The sequence below is a fragment of the Dendrobates tinctorius genome, unplaced genomic scaffold (genome assembly GCF_039654945.1).
Source record: "Dendrobates tinctorius isolate UK_male_01 unplaced genomic scaffold, ASM3965494v1 ptg000249l, whole genome shotgun sequence".
NCBI classification, from domain to species: Eukaryota; Metazoa; Chordata; class Amphibia; order Anura; family Dendrobatidae; genus Dendrobates; species Dendrobates tinctorius.
This window is the reverse complement of record NW_027361916.1, coordinates 4,325,864-4,346,787: the sequence shown is the minus strand read 5'-3', so window position 1 is coordinate 4,346,787 and position 20,924 is coordinate 4,325,864. Positions and strand designations below refer to the sequence as shown.

General features: G+C 46.2%; 1 protein-coding gene across 1 annotated transcript in view; it reads left to right on the top strand.

The window, feature by feature from the left end:
* The window catches only part of LOC141063335 (uncharacterized), a 51,137-nt gene extending 48,979 nt beyond the window's left edge, over positions 1-2,158 (top strand). The window contains exon 4 of the mRNA XM_073557383.1: positions 443-2,158. Coding sequence (XP_073413484.1) covers positions 443-1,558 — 1,116 coding nt within the window. The 3' untranslated portion in view covers positions 1,559-2,158. The remainder of the gene's footprint in view (positions 1-442) is intronic.
* The last annotated feature ends 18,766 nt before the right edge of the window (positions 2,159-20,924 follow it).

Here is a 20,924-nt window from a genome sequence, read left to right as displayed (position 1 = left end):
CGCACTACAAGGCTCAGAAGAGAGTGGATATTTGACTTTGGGAGAGCGGATATTGCTGGATTGGTTTATGGAAGCCATGTTGCTTTTCAAGAGCTTTTGAGCCACAAATATTGTGGAAACCTTTTGGTTTTCCTCTGACAGATGATGGACCTTAGTGGTGTCTTGTGTTTCCGTGAGATGAGTAGAAGTTTTATTGGTATAATTTTTGCCTATATAACATTGTTGGCTTTTTATTCCATGTTTGGGAAGCAGAATGAACAAACCATTGAACACCATGATGCACTGGTTCATGCTCTGAGGCTTTCGATTAGACTGTGAACTGTCATTGTCATGGTGAATAATTCAATATTTTTAAAAAGCTTGTATTTTTATGGACAGCTTAAGTAGAAATGTTCAAAGGTATAAAATTTGAGGATATTTTATTCAAAATTATTAATTGGTTTTATTTTTAGCAGATGACTGTACCAGGAGATCAGAGGGAACGCTGACATCTTCAGTTTTTAAATCTGATGATCTTGAGATCTCACAGGATCCAATTGAAGTGAATGCCATTACTCCAGATATACCATCATCCCTTCACAGCAAAGATCTGTCATCTGATCCTATGAAACAGGTCCCATCTTTTGGCTCATTACTGACTACTAAGGAAAATCAAAGTCACAATATAAGCAGTAAAAAACTAATTGATTCTAAAGGAAAGGAGCCATTTTCATATTCAGAATATGGAAATAGTTTTCTTGAAAAGACTTTTCTTAAACATGAAAAAATTCACATAACAGAGAATAGATTTTCCTGTTCAGATTGTGGGAAATGTTTTACTCAGAATTCAGATCTTGTTACACATAAGAGAATTCACACAGGGGAGAAGCCATATTCATGTTCAGAATGTGGGAAATGTTTTAGCAAGAAATCAGATTTGGTTAGGCACCACAGAACTCACTCAGGGGAGAAGCCTTTTTCTTGTTCAGAATGTGGGAAATGTTTTACTCAGAATTCATATCTTGTTAGACATGAGAGAATTCATACAGGAATGAAGCCATATTCATGTTCAGAATGTGGGAAATGTTTTAGGCATAAATCAGATTTGGTTAGGCACCAAAGGACTCACACAGGGGAGAAGCCTTTTTCCTGTTCAGAATGTGGGAAATGTTTTAGCAATAAATCGGATTGTGTTAAGCACCAAAGAACTCACACAGGAGAGAAGCCATTTTCCTGTTCAGAATGTGGGAAATGTTTTAACCAGAATTGTCATCTTGTTAATCACCAGAGAACTCACACAGGGGAGAAGCCTTTTCCCTGTTCAGAATGTGGGAAATGTTTTAACCAGAAATCAGATTTGGTTAATCACCATAGAACTCACACAGAGGAGAAGCCTTTTTGCTGTTCAGAATGTGGGAAATGTTTTAACCAGAAATCAGGTTTGGTTCATCACCATAGAACTCACACAGGGGAGAAGCCTTTTTCCTGCTCAGAATGTGGGAAATGTTTTGTGAGGAAATCATCTCTTCTTAGTCACCAAAAAACTCACACAGGGGAGAAACCTGTATCATATTCTTAATGTGGGAAATGTTTTCTACTGAAATCAACTCTTAATAAATATCAGGGAAGTCATACGGGGAGAAGCTTTTTTCATGTTCAAAATGTTGGAAATATTTTAACTCAAAATTGTATCTTCTTAAAGGTGTTGACCACTACTAGCACAACCCCTTGTCATTCCTCATGTTTGGCCATGTTACAGTAAAAGCATTCATTGTACGAGAATAATCAGTACTAAATATATTGAACAGCCATGTCGGGCTGAGCTGCCATCTTTGAAAAACTTTCGCTAACTAACTTTGCAGCTAATGAGATGACCTTATGGGAGCTCTAGCCAGAATGGAGACATAAAATGACATCAGAGCCATTAGCAGGTATGGTTGGCATACACAAGGGTTAATAGAAGTAGCTGCAGAGCATTGTGAGAGTAAGTAATGGTGTCATATGGTAGTAAGTAGTGTCTGTGACGAGGACAATACAGTAGTCAATATGTGAAGAGTTATGTGAGTAATGACATTAGATAAAAGGGACATGGGGATTTATGGACTGTAATGGAGTTTGGTGAAATACTCCTAAATATTGTCATTTTGTATTATCACTTTCTTTAGTATTCTAGAATAAATGTCTCTCCCTGCAGTATGAGGTTATCATGTATACACCTTTTGCCGCTCTATGTACTTCGTCTGTCTAACCATATATATAAAAAGCCCAAATGAGGTCCTCCATATATTCAGAAGTAGAAATCAACAACATGGCCTACAAACGTTACTCCCATAAACAACATGTCAGTATGAAATATATCTGTATATAAAAAATGTAAAAAAGAAGAGATTATGCAGAGAGAAATCATCAGGTATGTATATAAAATGTATCTAAATCTGTCCCAAAGTATAGTTTAGAAAAATCCTTTACATATATATAATTGTAAGTGGAAAGTCCATATGGAAGAAGTATAACAATTACAGTGCCTCGCGAAAGTATTCGGCCCCCTGGAACTTTTCAACCTTTTCCCACATATCATGCATCAAACATAAATATACCAAATGTAAATTTTTGGTGAAGAATCAACAACAAGTGGGACACAATTGTGAAGTTGACCGAAATTTATTGGTTATTTTAAATTTTTGTGGAAATTCAAAAACTGAAAAGTGGGGCGTGCAATATTATTTGGCCCCTTTACTTTCAGTGCAGCAAACTCACTTCAGAAGTTCATTGTGCATCTCAGAATGATCCAATGTTGTCCTAAATGACTGTTGATGATAAATATAATCCACCTGTGTGTAATCAAGTCTCCGTATAAATGCTCCTGCTCTGTGATAGTCTCAGGGTTCTGTTTGAAGCACAGAGAGCATCATGAAGACCATGGAACACAACAGGCAGGTCCGTGATACTGTTGTGGAGAAGATTAAAGCTGGATTTGGATCCAAAATGATTTCCAAAACTGTAAACATCCCAAGGAGCACTGTGCAAGCGATCATATTGAAATGGAAGGAGTATCATACCACTGCAAATCTACCAAGACCCGGCCGTCCCTCTAAACTTTCATCTCAAACAAAGAGAAGACTGATCACAGATGCAGCCAAGAGGCCCATGATCACTCTGGATGAACTGCAGAGATCTACAGCTGAGGTGAGACAGTCTGTTCAAAGGACAACAATCAGTCGTACACTGCACAAATCTGGCCTTTATGGAAGAGTGGCAAGATGAAAGCCATTTCTCAAAGATATCCATAAAAAGTGTCATTTAAAGTTTGCAACAAGCCACCTGGGAGACACACCAAACATGTGAAAGAAGGTGCTCTGGTCAGATGAAACCAAAATCGAACTTTTTGGCAACAATGCCAAACGATATGTTTTGCATAAAGGCAACACAGCTCATCACCCTGAGCACACCATCCCCACTGTCAAACATGGTGGTGGCAGCATCATGGTTTTGGCCTACTTTTCTTCAGCAGGGACAGGGAGGCTGGTTAAAATTGATGGGACGATGGATGGAGCCAGATACAGGACCATTCTTGAAGAAAAACTGTTGGAGTCTCCAAAAGATCTGAGACTGGGACGGAGATTTGTCTTCCAACAAGACAATGATCGCAGACATAAAGCAAAGTCTACAATGGAATGGTTCACAAATAAACATATCCAGGTGTTAGAATGGCCAAGTCACAGTCCAGACCTGAATCCAATCGAGACTCTGTGGAAAGAGCTGAAAACTGCTGTTCACAAACGATCTCCATCAAACCTCACTGAGCTCGAGCTGTTTGCCAAGGAAGAATGGGCGAGAATTTCAGTCTTTCAATGTACAAAACTGATAGAGACATACCCCAAGAGACTGCAGCTATAATCGCAGCAAAAGGTGGCGCAACAAAGTATTAAGTTACAGGGGCCGAATAATATTGCACGCCCCACTTTTCAGTTTTTGTATTTCCACAAAAATTTAAAATAACCAATAAATTTCATTCACAACAAAATGGGGTTTCTGGGGAAGCATTACAAGCGAAACGTGCTTAAAAGAGCACCTCTGGGTAATGTAATCCTCTCTATAGTTCTGTCTTGTCTGTGTGTGCCTCTTTGGTATGTGGACATTGTGGGGTTCGCCACGTTCTCCTGCTTCTTGATTTGTGCACTAGTAATGAAGACTCTATGTGAAGCAGTGACCGGGTCACAATACTATTTTGTCCTCACACGCCCTGTGATTGTGTGGATGTGTCTGGCCTAAGAGAGACAATCAGCAAGTGAGTTATAAATTAGGTATAAATATAATATATATGATCAAATATATTTTAGTTCCCCCTTCTTTTTCCATGGTACATGACGGCACCACGAGAGAGGGGATCCGCCCTACGAGGACAGGAAACCTTCAAGATAAAAGGGGCGGCTCCTCTCTCTGCATCAGTTGGTTTCCTGTCCTCGACGGGGAACCCTCAAGATGAAAGCCTCTTGAAGATTCCAAAGAAGAGGATGCCTGGACCTGGGTCGGGTGATTAATGGCAGGCATGGGTTTGCTACACCCGACGCCGGGTACCGGTAGTCGCCTCGGGGGCCATATATGCCTATGTCCCCCCTGAGCGAAGGCATGGCCACAGCCGGTAGGGCAGATGCCCAGGCGAAGTGGGGTACCTTGGCGGTGGACCCTCCAAGATGACAGCACACAAAGAAGGTCCAGGGAGGCCACTTGCAGTGTTCCCTCCCTGTCGACATACAGTGGCCATGCAGCCCAGGAGACACATCGGTGCCCGGGCAGAGAAAAAAAAAAAAGGCTCCTCGGAGGCCACATACAGTGTACCCTCCCTGTTGAAGACCAGACACCGGACCCCGCAGCGGAAAGGGTTTACCTGCAGTCAGGCCAGAAAGGGGTCCATCGCGCAGGTAAGGGGTGTCTGGGGGCCCCGAAGCAAGTAGGGCCCAGGCGCTCACCCGGCCCGGGTTCGTATGGCCGCACCGGGAGGGGCGCGCGTTGGGAGCGCGCATGACGGCCGATGAACCGGAAGTGGTTGCGTGCGACCCGGAAGTAGAGCGGCGCGCACAGCACCGCAGGGCCTGGGAGAGGCAGAAGGTGTGCACGGTCCCGGGGGGGGCACGCAGAGGCATGAGGCACGCACGCGCGCGCGCGCGTCCACACAGCAAGCGGGGCAGGTGCGGGACCAGGTGGTCTAAAAAAAAAAAAAAAGAAAAAAGGTCCTATTTAAGATCGCCAAAAAAGGCGAGCAGGCGTCACAGCACCAATTTTGAGTTGGAGGTGACTGCTTACAGCCATAAGCAGCATAATGGAGAGCCCTTCGCCAGAGCATGTGCAACCACGCCAGGAAGCAAAGGAGAGGCGATCGTGCTCAGAGGAGAAAGCAAAGACACGCCGCAGCAGTAGTGTGAGCCACTCGGGCAGCGCACGGGCGGATCGTCACCGCAGGAAAGAGGGGTCCATAGTCTCGTTGGGAGACAGTGACAGGACCAGTGAACCTCCAGATCCGGTACCCGTTCTGTGAAGCGTCCGAGTGGTGAGTGAACTTCGAGAAAGTCCAGTAATCTAATGTCTGTTCTCTTTTCTCTTTTCTCCTCTCTTCCCTCTCCTCCTCTTACATACATTGGCGGGGTGGAGTATAGGAGGTCCCTAAGAAATGTAGAGGAAAGTCTAAAAATAAAGAATGTGCTTTATGTAAAAGTCACGTAGAAGCAGCCTGGAACAAAAAGTTATGCCAGGAGTGCATTAACAAGACCATAGCGGAGGAGACACCCTCATTTTCGGATAGTCTGAGGTCCATAATTCAGACAGAAGTTTCCAAGTCAGTAAGAGCATTACAATCTGTAGATACAGAGAGGAAAACTAGGAGATCAAGCCCCTCAGGGGTCTCTCAACAAGACTCTACAGGGTCAGAGGACGACTCAAATAAGTCGCAGTATTCAGGAAGTAGCTCGGACGGGGAAGATACGTTTCCAGTAGAAACTACGGATGAACTCATTAAAGCAGTTAGATCTACCATGGGGCTAGTAGAAGAGCGGACAAAAAAGACAGCCCAAGATCTCATGTTCAGTGGACTGCAAAAGAAAAAACGTAAGACCTTCCCTGTTAATGAGCAACTGAAAGCACTCATAAAACGCGAATGGGAAAAACCAGAAAGGAAGTCCCAGATAACGAATTCCCTGAAGAGGAGATACCCCTTTGAGGAAGAGGCATCCTCATCCTGGGATAGGGCCCCCAAAATTGATGTAGCGATATCAAAGGTCGCCAGAAAATCTTCCCTACCCTTTGAGGACCTGGGGTTTCTAAAAGAACCGCTGGACCGGAAGGCGGACAATTGCCTTAAGGCAGCCTGGGAAACCTCGGCTGGGGCACTAAGACCCGCCATCGCAGCCACTTGTGTGGCTAGGTCCCTAAAGATATGGACAGACAACTTGGAGTATCAATTAGAACAAGGAGTTCCCAGAGAGACGATTCTGGAATCATTGCCGGCTATTAGAGCGGCGGCGGACTTTCTCACAGAGGCGTCAGCAGATTCGGCCAGGCTAGCGTCAAAGTCAGCAGCCTTAACCAATGTAGGACGGCGTGCGGTATGGCTCAAATGCTGGCCGGGGGACACTCAAGCAAAAATGAAACTTTGCTCTCTACCATGTGAAGGAAATTTCTTATTCGGTCCGGCATTGGATGAAGTGTTGGAAAAAGCGAGTGATACAAAAAAGAATTTTCCGAAACAACCATTTCAAGCCTTTCGGCGCTCCTTTCAGAGGGGCCGAAAATTCAGAAGGCAACAATTTAAAGATCGTGACAGAAACAATTCTGACAGACGATACAGAGGAGGGAGAGGCTTCTATTTCAGTAAGCCCCCAAGAGAAGCCAAAAAACCCGCCCAGTGACGGTCCTTCTCAGGTGGGGGGAAGGCTCTCTCACTTCCTCCCAGCCTGGGAAAGGATCTCATCCAGCACCTGGATCCGACAGATAGTAGGGTCAGGTCTGGAGTTAAAATTCCACCACTGGCCACCACAAAAATTCATTCAAACTCTGGTACAATCATCTCAAGAAAGACAAAAGAGTTTGGAAGAGGAGGTATTATCGCTTGTACAAAAACTCGTACTGGAAGAAGTTCCAGAAAAAGAAAAGAAGGAAGGCTTTTACTCCCCCCTATTTCTGATAAAGAAACCAGACGATTCCTGGAGGACGATTGTAAATCTGAAAGGCCTCAACAAGTATCTAGTAGTCCCATCATTCAAGATGGAGACGATAAGATCTACAGTGAAACTCCTCTTCCCTCGGTGTTACATGTCGGTCCTGGATCTCAAGGATGCTTACTATCATGTCCTGATCCGGCAGCAAGACCGCAAATATCTCAGGGTGGCAGTCCAGATAAAATCTCAGTGGCATCACTTTCAGTACAAGGCTCTGCCCTTTGGGGTAGCAACAGCCCCCCGGGTCTTCACGAAATTAATTGCGGAGGTCACGGCACATCTCAGAGAAAAAGATACTCTAGTAATACCATATCTGGACGACTTCTTGATAGTGGGGAAAGATTTCTCCCAATGTCAGGAACGAGTCAAGATAGTGATAGAGACTCTTCAGACTCTGGGTTGGCAACTGAACTTCAAAAAATCCAGGTTGGAGCCAACAATGGTCCAGAATTTTTTGGGCCTAACAATAGACTCGGTAATACAGGAATGTCGCCTCCCAGAGGAGAAAGAAGAGAAAATCAAAACTCTAATCAGAACAACATTAGGAAAGCCAACAATGACTCTGAGGAAAGCCATGTCAGTGTTGGGGTCCCTAACCTCCTTCATACCAGCGGTAAAATGGGCTCAATTTCACACAAGGGAACTTCAGTGGTGTGTGTTACAAAGCGATCTGACGCTTCATGGGCAGTTACAACAGAAGCTCACCATCCCGGATCCTGTACTCCAGTCACTAAAATGGTGGTTACAGATAGAGTCCTCTCCGAGGGGAGTACCCTGGACATATGCAGCCTCCAGAGTAGTCACGACAGATGCCAGTCCCTGGGGCTGGGGAGCCCATCTAGACACCCTATGGCTCCAAGATCCTTGGGCTCAGGAGGAAAAAGATCTATCCTCAAACGAGTGGGAGCTACTAGCCATCGAAAGAGCGCTGGAAGGATTACTGACACACCTGAGAGGACATCATGTAAAAGTCCTATCGGACAATCGTACAGCAGTTGCATACGTGAACCATCAGGGGGGCACCCGTTCTCGGTCGTTAATGGAAATAGCAAGAAGAATCCTGACTCTGGCGGAACATCAGTTTCTCTCATTATCGGCCCTGCATATCCGAAGCGCGGACAACCTGAAGGCGGACTTTCTGAGCAGAAACCACTTAAACAAGGCGAATGGTGCCTAAAAGGGTCCATTTTTCAACAAATTGTGCAGAGGTGGGGAAAACCCATAATAGATCTCTTCACCTCAAAAACCAACAGAAAAGTTCAAAAATTCTGCTCCCTAAGGCCAGCAGACATGCCACTGGCGGTAGACGCCTTCAGGATAAAATGGACATCAGGTCTCCTGTACGCCTTCCCTCCGATATGCCTCATTCCATTAGTCCTGAAGAAGATCAGGGAGGACCAAGCCAGAGTAATTATGATAGCTCCCTTTTGGCCAAAAAGGACGTGGTTCTATTGGCTAAGAGTGATGTCAGTGACAGACCCATGGGTGCTCCCAGAGGAACACGACCTCCTAACACAGGGTCCCTTCAATCACCCTCCGAATTCCAGGCTGCATTTGACAGCCTGGAATTTGAAAGGTCACTGTTAGAGAAGAAAGGTTTTTCAACAAGGTTGATTGCCACCCTAATCAGTAGCAGAAAGCCAGTGACTACAAAAATATATGGGAGAATATGGAGAAAATTTTTGTCCACCTCAGGCCCAATACGGGAGGGGGAAGTACCTGTGAGGGCAGTGCTAGAGTTTCTACAAAGGGGTTTAGACTTGGGCTTAGCGGTCAGCACCCTGAAAGTACACGTTTCAGCCCTGGCAGCATTATTCAACTATGACCTGGCAAGCGATAGATGGGTCACCAGATTTATCCGGGCCTGTACTAGAGCTGACTCTGTCCCATCTCCTAAACCTCCTCCCTGGGATCTAAATTTAGTCCTATCATCCCTAACGGAAAGTCCATTTGAACCAATAAACGCAACATCAGATAAAGTGTTAACTTTAAAAACAGCCTTGTTAGTGGCACTCACATCGGCACGTAGGGTTGGGGACTTACACGCACTATCAGCAGACCCACCATACACTCAGGTTATGGACGATAGAGTCGTGTTAAGATTAGATCCAGCATACCTCCCTAAGGTAGTGTCGAAATTCCACAGAGCTCAGGAAATAATCTTGCCATCCTTTTGTCCTAACCCTGGTAACAAAAAGGAAGAGAGATTACATTGCTTAGACGTTAGGAGATGTATCCTACAGTATTTAGAGGTGACAAAACCATGGAGGAAACAGAGGGCCTTATTTGTCTCATATCAGGGGGCAAGGAAAGGCCTTAAAGCCTCTAAGCAAACTATAGCTAGATGGGTGAGAGAGGCCATCATACTAGCATATAGTAGTGCAGGCAGGGATGTTCCAGAGGGCCTAAAAGCCCACTCCACGAGGGCCATGGCAACGTCCTGGGCGGAGAGAGCGGACGCCTCCATCGACCAAATCTGTAAGGCGGCCACTTGGTCCTCTCCATCTACCTTTTTCAAACATTACAGATTAGACCTATCTGCTGCCTCTGATCTCACATTTGGGAGAAGGGTGTTACAGGCAGTGATCCCCCCCTAAAGAGAATACAAATCTCTGTAACTCTCTCGTGGTGCCGTCATGTACCATGGAAAAACACGGGTATTACATACCTGGTAATGTGTTTTTTCATGAGACATGACGGCACCCTTATATTCCCGCCCTATTTGATCACGTCATTAGTTGGGTGTTTTTTTTAGTATTATACACTCCCTTGGTGTTGGAAATTTAGGCTGGTTTCACATTTGCGTTTTTTAGCGCTGGAAAAAAACGCATATGTGCGCATGCGTTTTTTCCCCTATATTTAACATGGGTGCGCATACCTGCGCGCTTGTAAGCGCATGTATGCGATTTTCATGCGCTGCGTTTTTTTGGGGTGTGCGTTTGTATTTTCCAGACGCAGCATGTTGCATTTTTTGGCCCTGCAAAAAAGCGCATGCGCACATATGCGCACGTTTTGCGCTAAAAATGGCCATTATAGCCTATGGATGCGCATATGTGCGCACTGGCATGCTCATGTATGCGTTTTTTTGCATATGCGTTTTTTTTTTAACCATGGAATTTAGGGGTTTGGGTTAGAGTTAGGGTTAGTTAAGGGGGTTTAGGGTTAGGGTCAGGGTCAGGGTTAGGGTTGGGGTTTGGGTCAGGGTTAGGGTTAAGTATGGTTTGGTTAAGGGTTAGGGTCAGGGTTAGGGTCAGGATTAGGGTTAAGTATGGTTTGGTTAAGGGTTAGGGTCAGGGTTAGGGTTAGGGTTAGGGTCAGGGTTAGGGTTAGGGTTAGGGTCAGGGTTAGGGTTAAGTATGGTTTTGTTAAGGGTTAGGGTCAGGGTTAGGGTCAGGATTAGGGTTAAGTATGGTTTGGTTAAGGGTTAGGGTCAGGGTTAGGGTTAGGGTTAGGGTTAGGGTCAGGGTTAGGGTTAGGGTTAGGGTTAGGGTCAGGGTTAGGGTTAAGTATGGTTTTGTTAAGGGTTAGGGTCAGGGTTAGGGTCAGGATTAGGGTTAAGTATGGTTTGGTTAAGGGTTAGGGTCAGGGTTAGGGTTAGGGTTAGGGTCAGGGTTAGGGTTAGGGTTATGGTCAGGGTTAGGGTTAGGGTCAGGGTTAGGGTTAAGTATGGTTTGGTTAAGGGTTATGGTCAGGGTTAGGGTCAGGATTAGGGTTAAGTATGGTTTGGTTAAGGGTTAGGGTCAGGGTTAGGGTTAGGGTTATGGTCAGGGTTAGGGTCAGGGTTAGGGTTAAGTATGGTTTGGTTAAGGGTTAGGGTCAGGGTTAGGGTTAGGGTCAGTGTTAGGGTTAGGGTTAGGGTCAGGGTTAGGGTTAAGTATGGTTTTGTTAAGGGTTAGGGTCAGGGTTAGGGTCAGGATTAGGGTTAAGTATGGTTTGGTTAAGGGTTAGGGTCAGGGTTAGGGTTAGGGTTAGGGTCAGGGTTAGGGTTAGGGTTAGGGTTAGGGTCAGGGTTAGGGTTAGGGTCAGGGTTAGGGTTAGGGTTAGGGTTAGTTAGGGTTTAGGGTTTGGGTTAGGGTTAAGTATGATTTGGTTAAGGGTTAGGGTCAGGGTTAGGGTTAGGGTCAGGGTTAGGGTTAGTAAAGTCATGGTTTGGGTTAGTGTGAGGGGCCACCTAATGTTGGAAAAAAACGCAAACGCGGTAAAAACGCACTAAAAACGCATACAAACGCATAAAAACGCTGCGTTTTTTTCATGCATGCTCATAAAAATGCTTGAAAAAAACGCAGCAGTTGTATGCTTTTGTATGCGTTTTTTCAATGCGTTTTTTTGCGGGAAAAACGCGCTGCAAAAAAAAGCAAGTGTGAAACTAGCCTTAGCAGTGTAAAATAGGTATTATTTATGTGTGCACTAACCTGCGGAGTTCCTCTCGTGCTCTATAAAACAACTGATGCGGAGAGAGGAGCCGCCCCTTTTATCTTGAAGGTTTCCTGTCCTCGTAGGGCGGATCCCCTCTCTCGTGGTGCCGTCATGTCTCATGAAAAAACACATTACCAGGTATGTAATACCCGTGTTTCTCTCCCATAAGAAGATTCTTGCCGGTAGAATCGGCGCGGATGAGCACCTACTGTGCTCTCTCCCTGGCCACAATTCCCCATCTTACTTCCATCCTCACCCTTTCCCCCTAGTCATCTTTTCACATCTAGATATATATCTACCATCCGACTATAGTGATAAACTATCTGCCCCATGGAATATAATAAATATAATACAGCCCCCCTATAGAATATAATGTAGCCCCATATAGAATATAATACAGCCCACCTCCCCATAGAACATAATGTAGCCCCCCATATTATATAACACAGCCTCCCCTTATAGAATATAATGTAAAATGTACCCCCCATGGTATATAACAGCCGCATAGTATATAGCCCAGCACCACATGGTATATAGCCCAGCCCACCATGATATATAGCCCACCATGGTATAATACAGCCCAGCATGGTATATAGCACCCCAGAATGATATAATACAGCCTAGCATGGTATAATACAGCCCAGCATGGTATATAGCCCCCCAGCGTGGTATAATACAGCCCAGCATGGTATATAGCCCCCCCCAGCATGGTATAATACAGCCCAGCATGGTATATAGCCCCCCAGCATGAAATAATACAGCCCAGCATGGTATATAGCCCCCCCAGCATGAGATAATACAGCCCAGCATGGTATATAGCCCCCCCAGCATGGGATAATACAGCCCAGCATGGTATATAGCCCCCCCAGCATGGTATATAGCCCCCTACAGCATGGTATGATACAGCCCAGCATGGTATATAGCCCCCCCAGCATGGTATAATACAGCCCTGCATGGTATATAGCCCCCAGCATGGTATGTAGCCCCCCAGCATGGTATGATACAGCCCAGCATGGTATATAGCCCCCCAGCATGGTATAATACAGCCCAGCATGGTATATAGCCCTCCCAGCATGGTATAATACAGCCCAGCATGGTATATAGGCCCCCCAGCATGGTATGATACAGCCCAGCATGGTATATAGCCCCCCCCAGCATGATATGATACAGCCCAGCATGGTATATAGCCCCCCCAGCATGATATGATACAGCCCAGCATGGTATAATACAGCCCAGCATGGTATATAGCCCCCCAGCATGGTATAATACAGCCCAGCATGGTATATAGGCCCCCCAGCATGGTATGATACAGCCCCGCATGGTATATAGCCCCCCCCAGCATGGTATAATACAGCCCAGCATGGTATATAGCCCTCCCAGCATGGTATAATACAGCCCAGCATGGTATATAGGCCCCCCAGCATGGTATGATACAGCCCAGCATGGTATATAGCCCCCCCCAGCATGGTATGATACAGCCCAGCATGGTATATAGCCCCCCCAGCATGGTATAATACAGCCCAGCATGGTTTATAGCCCCCCCAGCATGGTATATAGCCCCACAGTCCAGTACTCACACTGATTTTAAAAAAAAGCAAAAAAACACCCGCCTCACCTTCTCCTCGTGCCCGCGTTGCTCCTGTCTCCTCTCCTGCTCTGCCTGGTACACAGTGAGAGCGCGATGACGTCATCGTGCACCCGCTGTGTCAAGAGGCAGAGCGGGGAATGATGGGAGAGGGAGCGTCAGCTGACGCTCTCTCCTCCAGGCTCCATCATTGCCTCCTTCAATTTGGCCGGGGGGGTGGAGTCGGTGCTGGGGGCTGGCGGGCCCCCCTGCCTCACAGGGGCCCCTTTGCCTCCTGCAGTGCTGCTCTCCTCATTGCACTACACATGGTTAATTTGAATTTTGACATAATTAGCCATGCGGTACTGGAGGCTGGAGGGGCCCCCTCTCCCCTGGGGTCCCCGTGCAATGCACGGTCTGCACAGGCGGTAGGTCCGCCCCTGTGCAGATTAATGATATCCTATATCGGTCTCTGTTCCTGGAGGATAGCTTCTGCTCCACTAGATACCATTGATACATGGTGCTTCACGTCCAGTGTTTATGGTGAATAGCATATATTATTATGGGCAGTTGTTCCTTGAGATCAGTAGATTTAACATGTGTCAAACTAAGAAGCGGGTCTGTAATATCCCGAAATTTCAAAGGTTCTGGTTACAATCGATAACTTCCTTGTCAATTCCTGAACCTGGTGAGAAAATTATATTTCCACCTTATTAAAACCAAGCCAGGTATATATTGAGCTCCTCACGCAGGGAAGTTTGAGCTTAGAATTATTTTCATTTAAACAATTAGAATAAAATCTACATAAAATTAACATGGATAAAGATATTTATACATTTAAATAGCTACAAAAATACTCATCAGTACATAAGAAATGATTCAAACATTTATTCTGGACCTCATAATTTTGAGCCTGGTATATTACCTCTCTGGTTTCCTGTCCATGACCCTGGTATATTACCTCTCTGGTTTCCTGTCCATGACCCTGGTATATTACCTCTCTGGTTTTCTGTCCATGACCCTGGTATCTTACCTCTCTGGTTTCCTGTCCATGACCCTGGTATCTTACCTCTCTGGTTTCCTGTCCATGATCCTGGTATCTTACCTCTCTGGTTTCCTGTCCATGACCCTGGTATCTTACCTCTCTGGTTTCCTGTCCATGACCCTGGTATATTACCTCTCTACTTTCCTGTTCATGACCCTGGTATATTACCTCTCTGGTTTCCTGTCCATAACCCTGGTATCTTACCTCTCTGGTTTCCTGTCCATGACCCTGGTATATTACCTCTCTGGTTTCCTGTCCATGACCCTGGTATATTACCTCTCTGGTTTCCTGTCCATGACCCTGGTATATTACCTCTCTGGTTTTCTGTCCATGACCCTGGTATATTACCTCTCTGGTTTCCTGTCCATGACCCTGGTATCTTACCTTTCTGGTTTTCTGTCCATGACCCTGGTATATTACCTCTCTGGTTTCCTGTCCATGACCCTGGTATATTACCTCTCTGGTTTCCTGTCCATGACCCTGTGATATTACCTCTGGTTTCCTGTCCATGACCCTGGTATCTTACCTCTCTGGTTTTCTGTCCATGACCCAGCATGGTATATAGCCCCCCCTGCAGCATGGTATAATACAGCCCAGCATGGTATATAGCCCCCCCAGCATGGTATAATACAGCCCAGCATGGTATATAGCCCCCCAGTATGGTATAATATAGTCCAGCATGGTATATAGCCCCCCCCAGCATGATATAATACAGCCCAGCATGGTATATAGCGCCCCCCAGCATGGTATACTACAGCCCAGCATGGTATTTAGCCCCCCTCCATCATGGTATGATACAGCCCAGCATGGTATATAGCCCCCAGCATGGTATATAGCCCCCAGCATGGTATATAGCCCCCCAGCATGGCATGATACAGCCCAGCATGTATATAGCCCCCCCAGCATAGTATAATACAGCCCAGCATGGTATATAGCCCCCCCCCAGCATGGTATAATACAGCCCAGCATGGTATATAGCCCCCTCCAGCATGGTATAATACAGCCCAGCATGGTATATAGCCCCCTCCAGCATGGTATGATACAGCCCAGCATGGTATATAGCCCCCCGCAGCATGGTATAATACAGCCCAGCATGGTATATAGCCCCCCAGCATGGTATAATACAGCCCAGCATGGTATATAGCCCCCCAACATGGTATAATATAGTCCAGCATGGTATATAGCCCCCCCCAGCATGATATAATACAGCCCAGCATGGTATATAGCGCCCCCCAGCATGGTATAATACAGCCCAGCATGGTATTTAGCCCCCCTCCATCATGGTATGATACAGCCCAGCATGGTATATAGCCCCCAGCATGGTATATAGCCCCCAGCATGGTATATAGCCCCCCAGCATGGCATGATACAGCCCAGCATGGTATATAGCCCCCCCAGCATAGTATAATACAGCCCAGCATGGTATATAGCCCCCCCCAGCATGGTATAATACAGCCCAGCATGGTATATAGCCCCCTCCAGCATGGTATAATACAGCCCAGCATGGTATATAGCCCCCTCCAGCATGGTATGATACAGCCCAGCATGGTATATAGCCCCCCGCAGCATGGTATAATACAGCCCAGCATGGTATATAGCCCCCCCAGCATGGTATAATACAGCCCAGCATGGTATTTAGCCCCCCTCCATCATGGTATGATACAGCCCAGCATGGTATATAGCCCCCAGCATGGTATATAGCCCCCAGCATGGTATATAGCCCCCCAGCATGGCATGATACAGCCCAGCATGGTATATAGCCCCCCCAGCATAGTATAATACAGCCCAGCATGGTATATAGCCCCCCCCAGCATGGTATAATACAGCCCAGCATGGTATATAGCCCCCTCCAGCATGGTATAATACAGCCCAGCATGGTATATAGCCCCCTCCAGCATGGTATGATACAGCCCAGCATGGTATATAGCCCCCCGCAGCATGGTATAATACAGCCCAGCATGGTATATAGCCCCCCCAGCATGGTATAATACAGCCCAGCATGGTATATAGCCCCCCAGCATGGTATAATATAGTCCAGCATGGTATATAGCCCCCCCAGCATGATATAATACAGCCCAGCATGGTATATAGCACCCCCCAGCATGGTATAATACAGCCCAGCATGGTATATAGCCCCCCTCCATCATGGTATGATACAGCCCAGCATGGTATATAGCCCCCCAGCATGGTATATAGCCCCCTCAGCATGGTATGATACAGCCCAGCATGGTATATAGCCCCCCCAGCATGGAATAATACAGCCCAGCATGGTATATAGCCCCCCAGCATGGTATAATACAGCCCAGCATGGTATATAGCCCCCTCCAGCATGGTATAATACAGCCCAGCATGGTATATAGCCCCCTCCAGCATGGTATGATACAGCCCAGCATGGTATATAGCCCCCCCAGCATGGTTTATAGCTCCCCCAGCATGGTATGATACAGCCCAGCATGGTATATAGCCCCCCCAGCATGGTATAATACAGCCCAGCATGGTATATAGCCCCCCCAGCATGGTATTTAGCCCCCCCAGCATGGTATAATACAGTCCAGCATGGTATATAGCCACGCCCCCCCAGCATGGTATATAGCCCCCCAGCATGGTATAATACAGCCCAGCATGGTATATAGCCCCTCAGCATGGTATAATACAGCCCAGCATGGTAAATAGCCCCCCCAGCATGGTATATAGCCCACCAGCATGGTATATAGCCCCCCGCAGCATGGTATAATACAGTCCAGCATGCTATATAGCCCCCCCAGCATGGTATAATACAGCCCAGCATGGTATATAGCCCCCCAGCATGGTATGATACAGCCCAGCATGGTATATAGCCCCCCAGCATGGTATATAGCCCTCCCAGCATGGTATAATACAGCCCAGCATGAAATATAGCCCCCCCAGCATGGTATATAGCATCTGTCCATGACCCTGGTATCTTACCTCTTTGGTTTCCTGTCCATGATCCTGGTATCTTACCTCTCTGGTTTTCTGTCCATGACCCTGGTATCTTACCTCTCTGGTTTTCTGTCCATGACCCTGGTATCTTACCTCTCTGGTTTCCTGTCCATGATCCTGGTATCTTACCTCTCTTGTTTTCTGTCCATGAGCCTGGTATCTTACCTCTCTGGTTTCCTGTCCATGACCCTGGTATCTTACCTCTCTGGTTTTCTGTCCATGACCCTGGTATATTACCTCTCTGGTTTTCTGTCCATGACCCTGGTATATTACCGCTCTGGTTTTCTGTACATGACCCTGGTATATTACCTCTCTGGTTTTCTGTCCATGACCCTGGTATATTACCGCTCTGGTTTTCTGTCCATGACCCTGGTATGTTACCGCTCTGGTTTTCTGTCCATGACCCTGGTCTATCCCAAGGAATCCATATGAAGAAATAAATGCATGTATGCGTCCCCATGAGCCAATGAGGACCCCTAAGCCCCATGAGCCAATCTACATCCCCTGTCCCGACATGGAATAAACCATACAAAAAACCAAGACCCCACGTGTATAATGTAAGCCAACGAGGGCCTGTGAACCATAGACAGGAACAATAGCTGATGACAATATAAAATAAAAAAGGCATCGCCAATGATATCCCATCATCAATACCAGAAAGGGCAGAAGCTGTCCCCATATGAGTTCCACCAGGGATTCTTTCACTAATCTGGTTGATGGTACTAGACACAAGCTTAAATCATACATTAACTGTTAAACTGCTTGTGTGCTATACGTTTTAATTTGCCCCTGTCAACATCTTTGTTGGCCAGACGTCTCAAGAGTTGCGATGTAGGGTGCAAAAACATTTTTCAACTATCAATCTGGCTTCTAAGAAAAATATTCAGAATTGAGAGTCCTCAGTAGTTGATACCTTTTAATGGCTAAGATATACATCTTTCCTGTATCAATCTGGCTTCTAGTGATTTGAGTAAAAGCCGCTTTTTGGCCCACCATTCTGGCCAAACTAATAACATACAAGTTATTGGACTGGACAGAGATTTCAGATCCAATAGAGGTGTGATATGATTGGGTCACCGAGGAGGAGAGCAGGCCCAAGCTAAGCTACAGAAAACCAGAGAGTTTGGTAACTAAGCGGATTGCAGACCCCTGATCCTATCCACACAACTAGCAGTAGCCGTGGAGCGTACCTACGATGATCCTAGATGCCTCGGCACAGCCGGAGAGCTAACTAAGCCTAAAGCAAGAAAGGGGAAATCTAAGCTGCCCCAGAGCAGACCCCAAAGAAATAGACAGCCCCCAAGCATATATTGTCAGTGAGACAAGATGAAAACACAAATGCAGGCAGGAAAATAGACTGAGCAAATGATGGGGCCCAAACTGACTAGACAGGCCAGGAAAGGAAAGACGCTGTCTGCAATCATGCAAAAAACCCTACAAAAAGTCCAACACGTCTGATGCAAAAAACACTGAAGTTGCACGACTTCGCCGACTATATCAGCACTCTGGTATATTCTGAAAGCAGAGCAAAAAGGCCAATCTAATAAGGGACAAAAACAAACTGGCACAAGCAGTAACATATGGACGGTGATTCAGCACAGCCCCAGCCAGAGCCGGCTGACCTGCACAAAACTGAGATAGACAAAACCAGATCAAATGCAAACAGAATAGCAAATGAACACTTAGCTGAACCATGCAGGGACTGAGCTGGAAACGAAGACCTCAGGAGGCAGGAAAAAATGACCAGCAGGGATAGAGGGAGTCGGCTGTCTTAAATCCCAATCTGAAACCCCAGATCTCCAATCGTCATCCTCATTATCAGGTGGCAAGCCTCTGTTAATCAGATCAGCTCCATTATCTCCAGTAACCACCAGAGGGAGCCCAGAAAGAGAACTCGCAACCCCTCTGTCAATCTGACCAGCTCCACTACCTTCAGTAATAACCAGAGGGAGGCCAGAAAGCAAATTCACAACAGAGGTGGCTGTCCTAGGAAGCTTTTGCTCCAAGTTGAATCGAGATGGATATTTAACCTTGGTTCTGTTTCTCCCACAGGTTTGAACGAGGAGTTACTCTTCACCAGATTCCTGGGTTAGGTTGGATCTGGTGCATTTGGGTCACCTCATCTGGGACTTGTTCTTTATTCCGTTTTTTGCCTGCTAATTAGTTTTGGACATTCTGATCAATATATTGGAGGAATCTCGCTTGGGAGCTTCTGCCCTTTCTGGTATTGATGATGGGATATCATTGGCGATGCCTTTTTTATTTTATAATGTCATCAGCTATTGTTCCTGTCTATGGTTCACAGGCCCTCGTTGGCTTACATTATACACGTGGGGTCTTGGTTTTTTGTATGGTTTATTTCATGGTGGGACAGGGGATGTAGATTGGCTCATGGGGCTTGGGGGTCCTCATTGTCTCATGGGGACGCATACATGCATTTATTTCTTTATGTGGATGCCTTGGGATATTTTGCACAGGGGTTGGTATTCCATTGTGGGTCAGTTTGAATGGCTTATTTAGGGCCATTTTCTGTTATTCATGGGCGGATTTTTAAACGTGCCTTTTAGGGCTTCCTATTCTACGCTCATTATTTATATTCCTAACTGAATATTTATATTTATACTAATATTTTGATGTTTATAGTAACGTGCTAATCATATGATAATAATAAATTTTACTTGAAGCATTTATAAATTCATATCTGCCTGTGATTCCACAATTTTGTGTCTTTCTTATTCCATGCCTGTTTCATTTGTGTATGTATGGTATGGTTGCCTTCCCTCCCCCGGGGGTTATATGTGCATGTATGCTTATGCATGGTGGATGGCTTTAAGCTTTTTGCGTCTTTCATATTATATAAGTTTGGTCACTGCGGTGGCCATCTGCTATCTAATGCGTTAAACGCCGGGTTATGCCCCTGTAATTTATGCCATGCCAGTTTTCTGTCCCACCCAGCTGCAGCTTTCTGCCCTTCTTCCCATTGGGGAGATCTGCCTACGTCCCACTTCACGCAGGCGTATTGAGGCCTGCGGTTCGTCACATGCAGGCGCTTTGACGTCCTGCATTTTTTTTTTTATTTTAATGCCGGCCTGATTCCCTCACCTCTTTGTTGTATCTTGGGTGGTCATGCGCTGTTTATTCTGGGTATAAGGGGGCCTCTTTTTCCTGTCATCTTATGCATGTGCTGTGACGCCTGGCGATCTACTCTGCGCAGGCGCACTGACTCCGTGCTTCCTGTGTTGATGCAGGAGCGTCCTACGCTTCATCGTCTCTGCTTTACAGAATGGTCATGCGCAGTTCATTCTAATTTTTTTATGCACAATGACGTCTTTACGCCCCACATGACATGGGTGTCCTGCTACCCCTACTGTGATTACAGCAGCCATGCGTGGTACATCTCGTGGTATCCTGGCCCTGGGCTGCTGGCGTGCCACACACCGGTGGGTTATTAAATCATTATTTTCATTGTATTTAAGGTCGATTGGCCATAATGTGTCTCACTTCCCCTGACGAAGCCTCACTTGATGGGGCGATACACGTAGGGTTACATCTGCGGTGCACTCAGATCTCTGACCCTTGGGAGCAATGGGTTCATGACTCTCCTGGTAATATGCTGACACTGGGGCTTTCTTTGGAAGGTGTCTTCATTGTTTGAGCTTTCCTTCTGGGTTCATATTGTCCACCGGTTATTAGACTGGTGAGACAGTTTATATTTTTCTTTGCTCTCCCCTTGGGATTATTCTCCCTT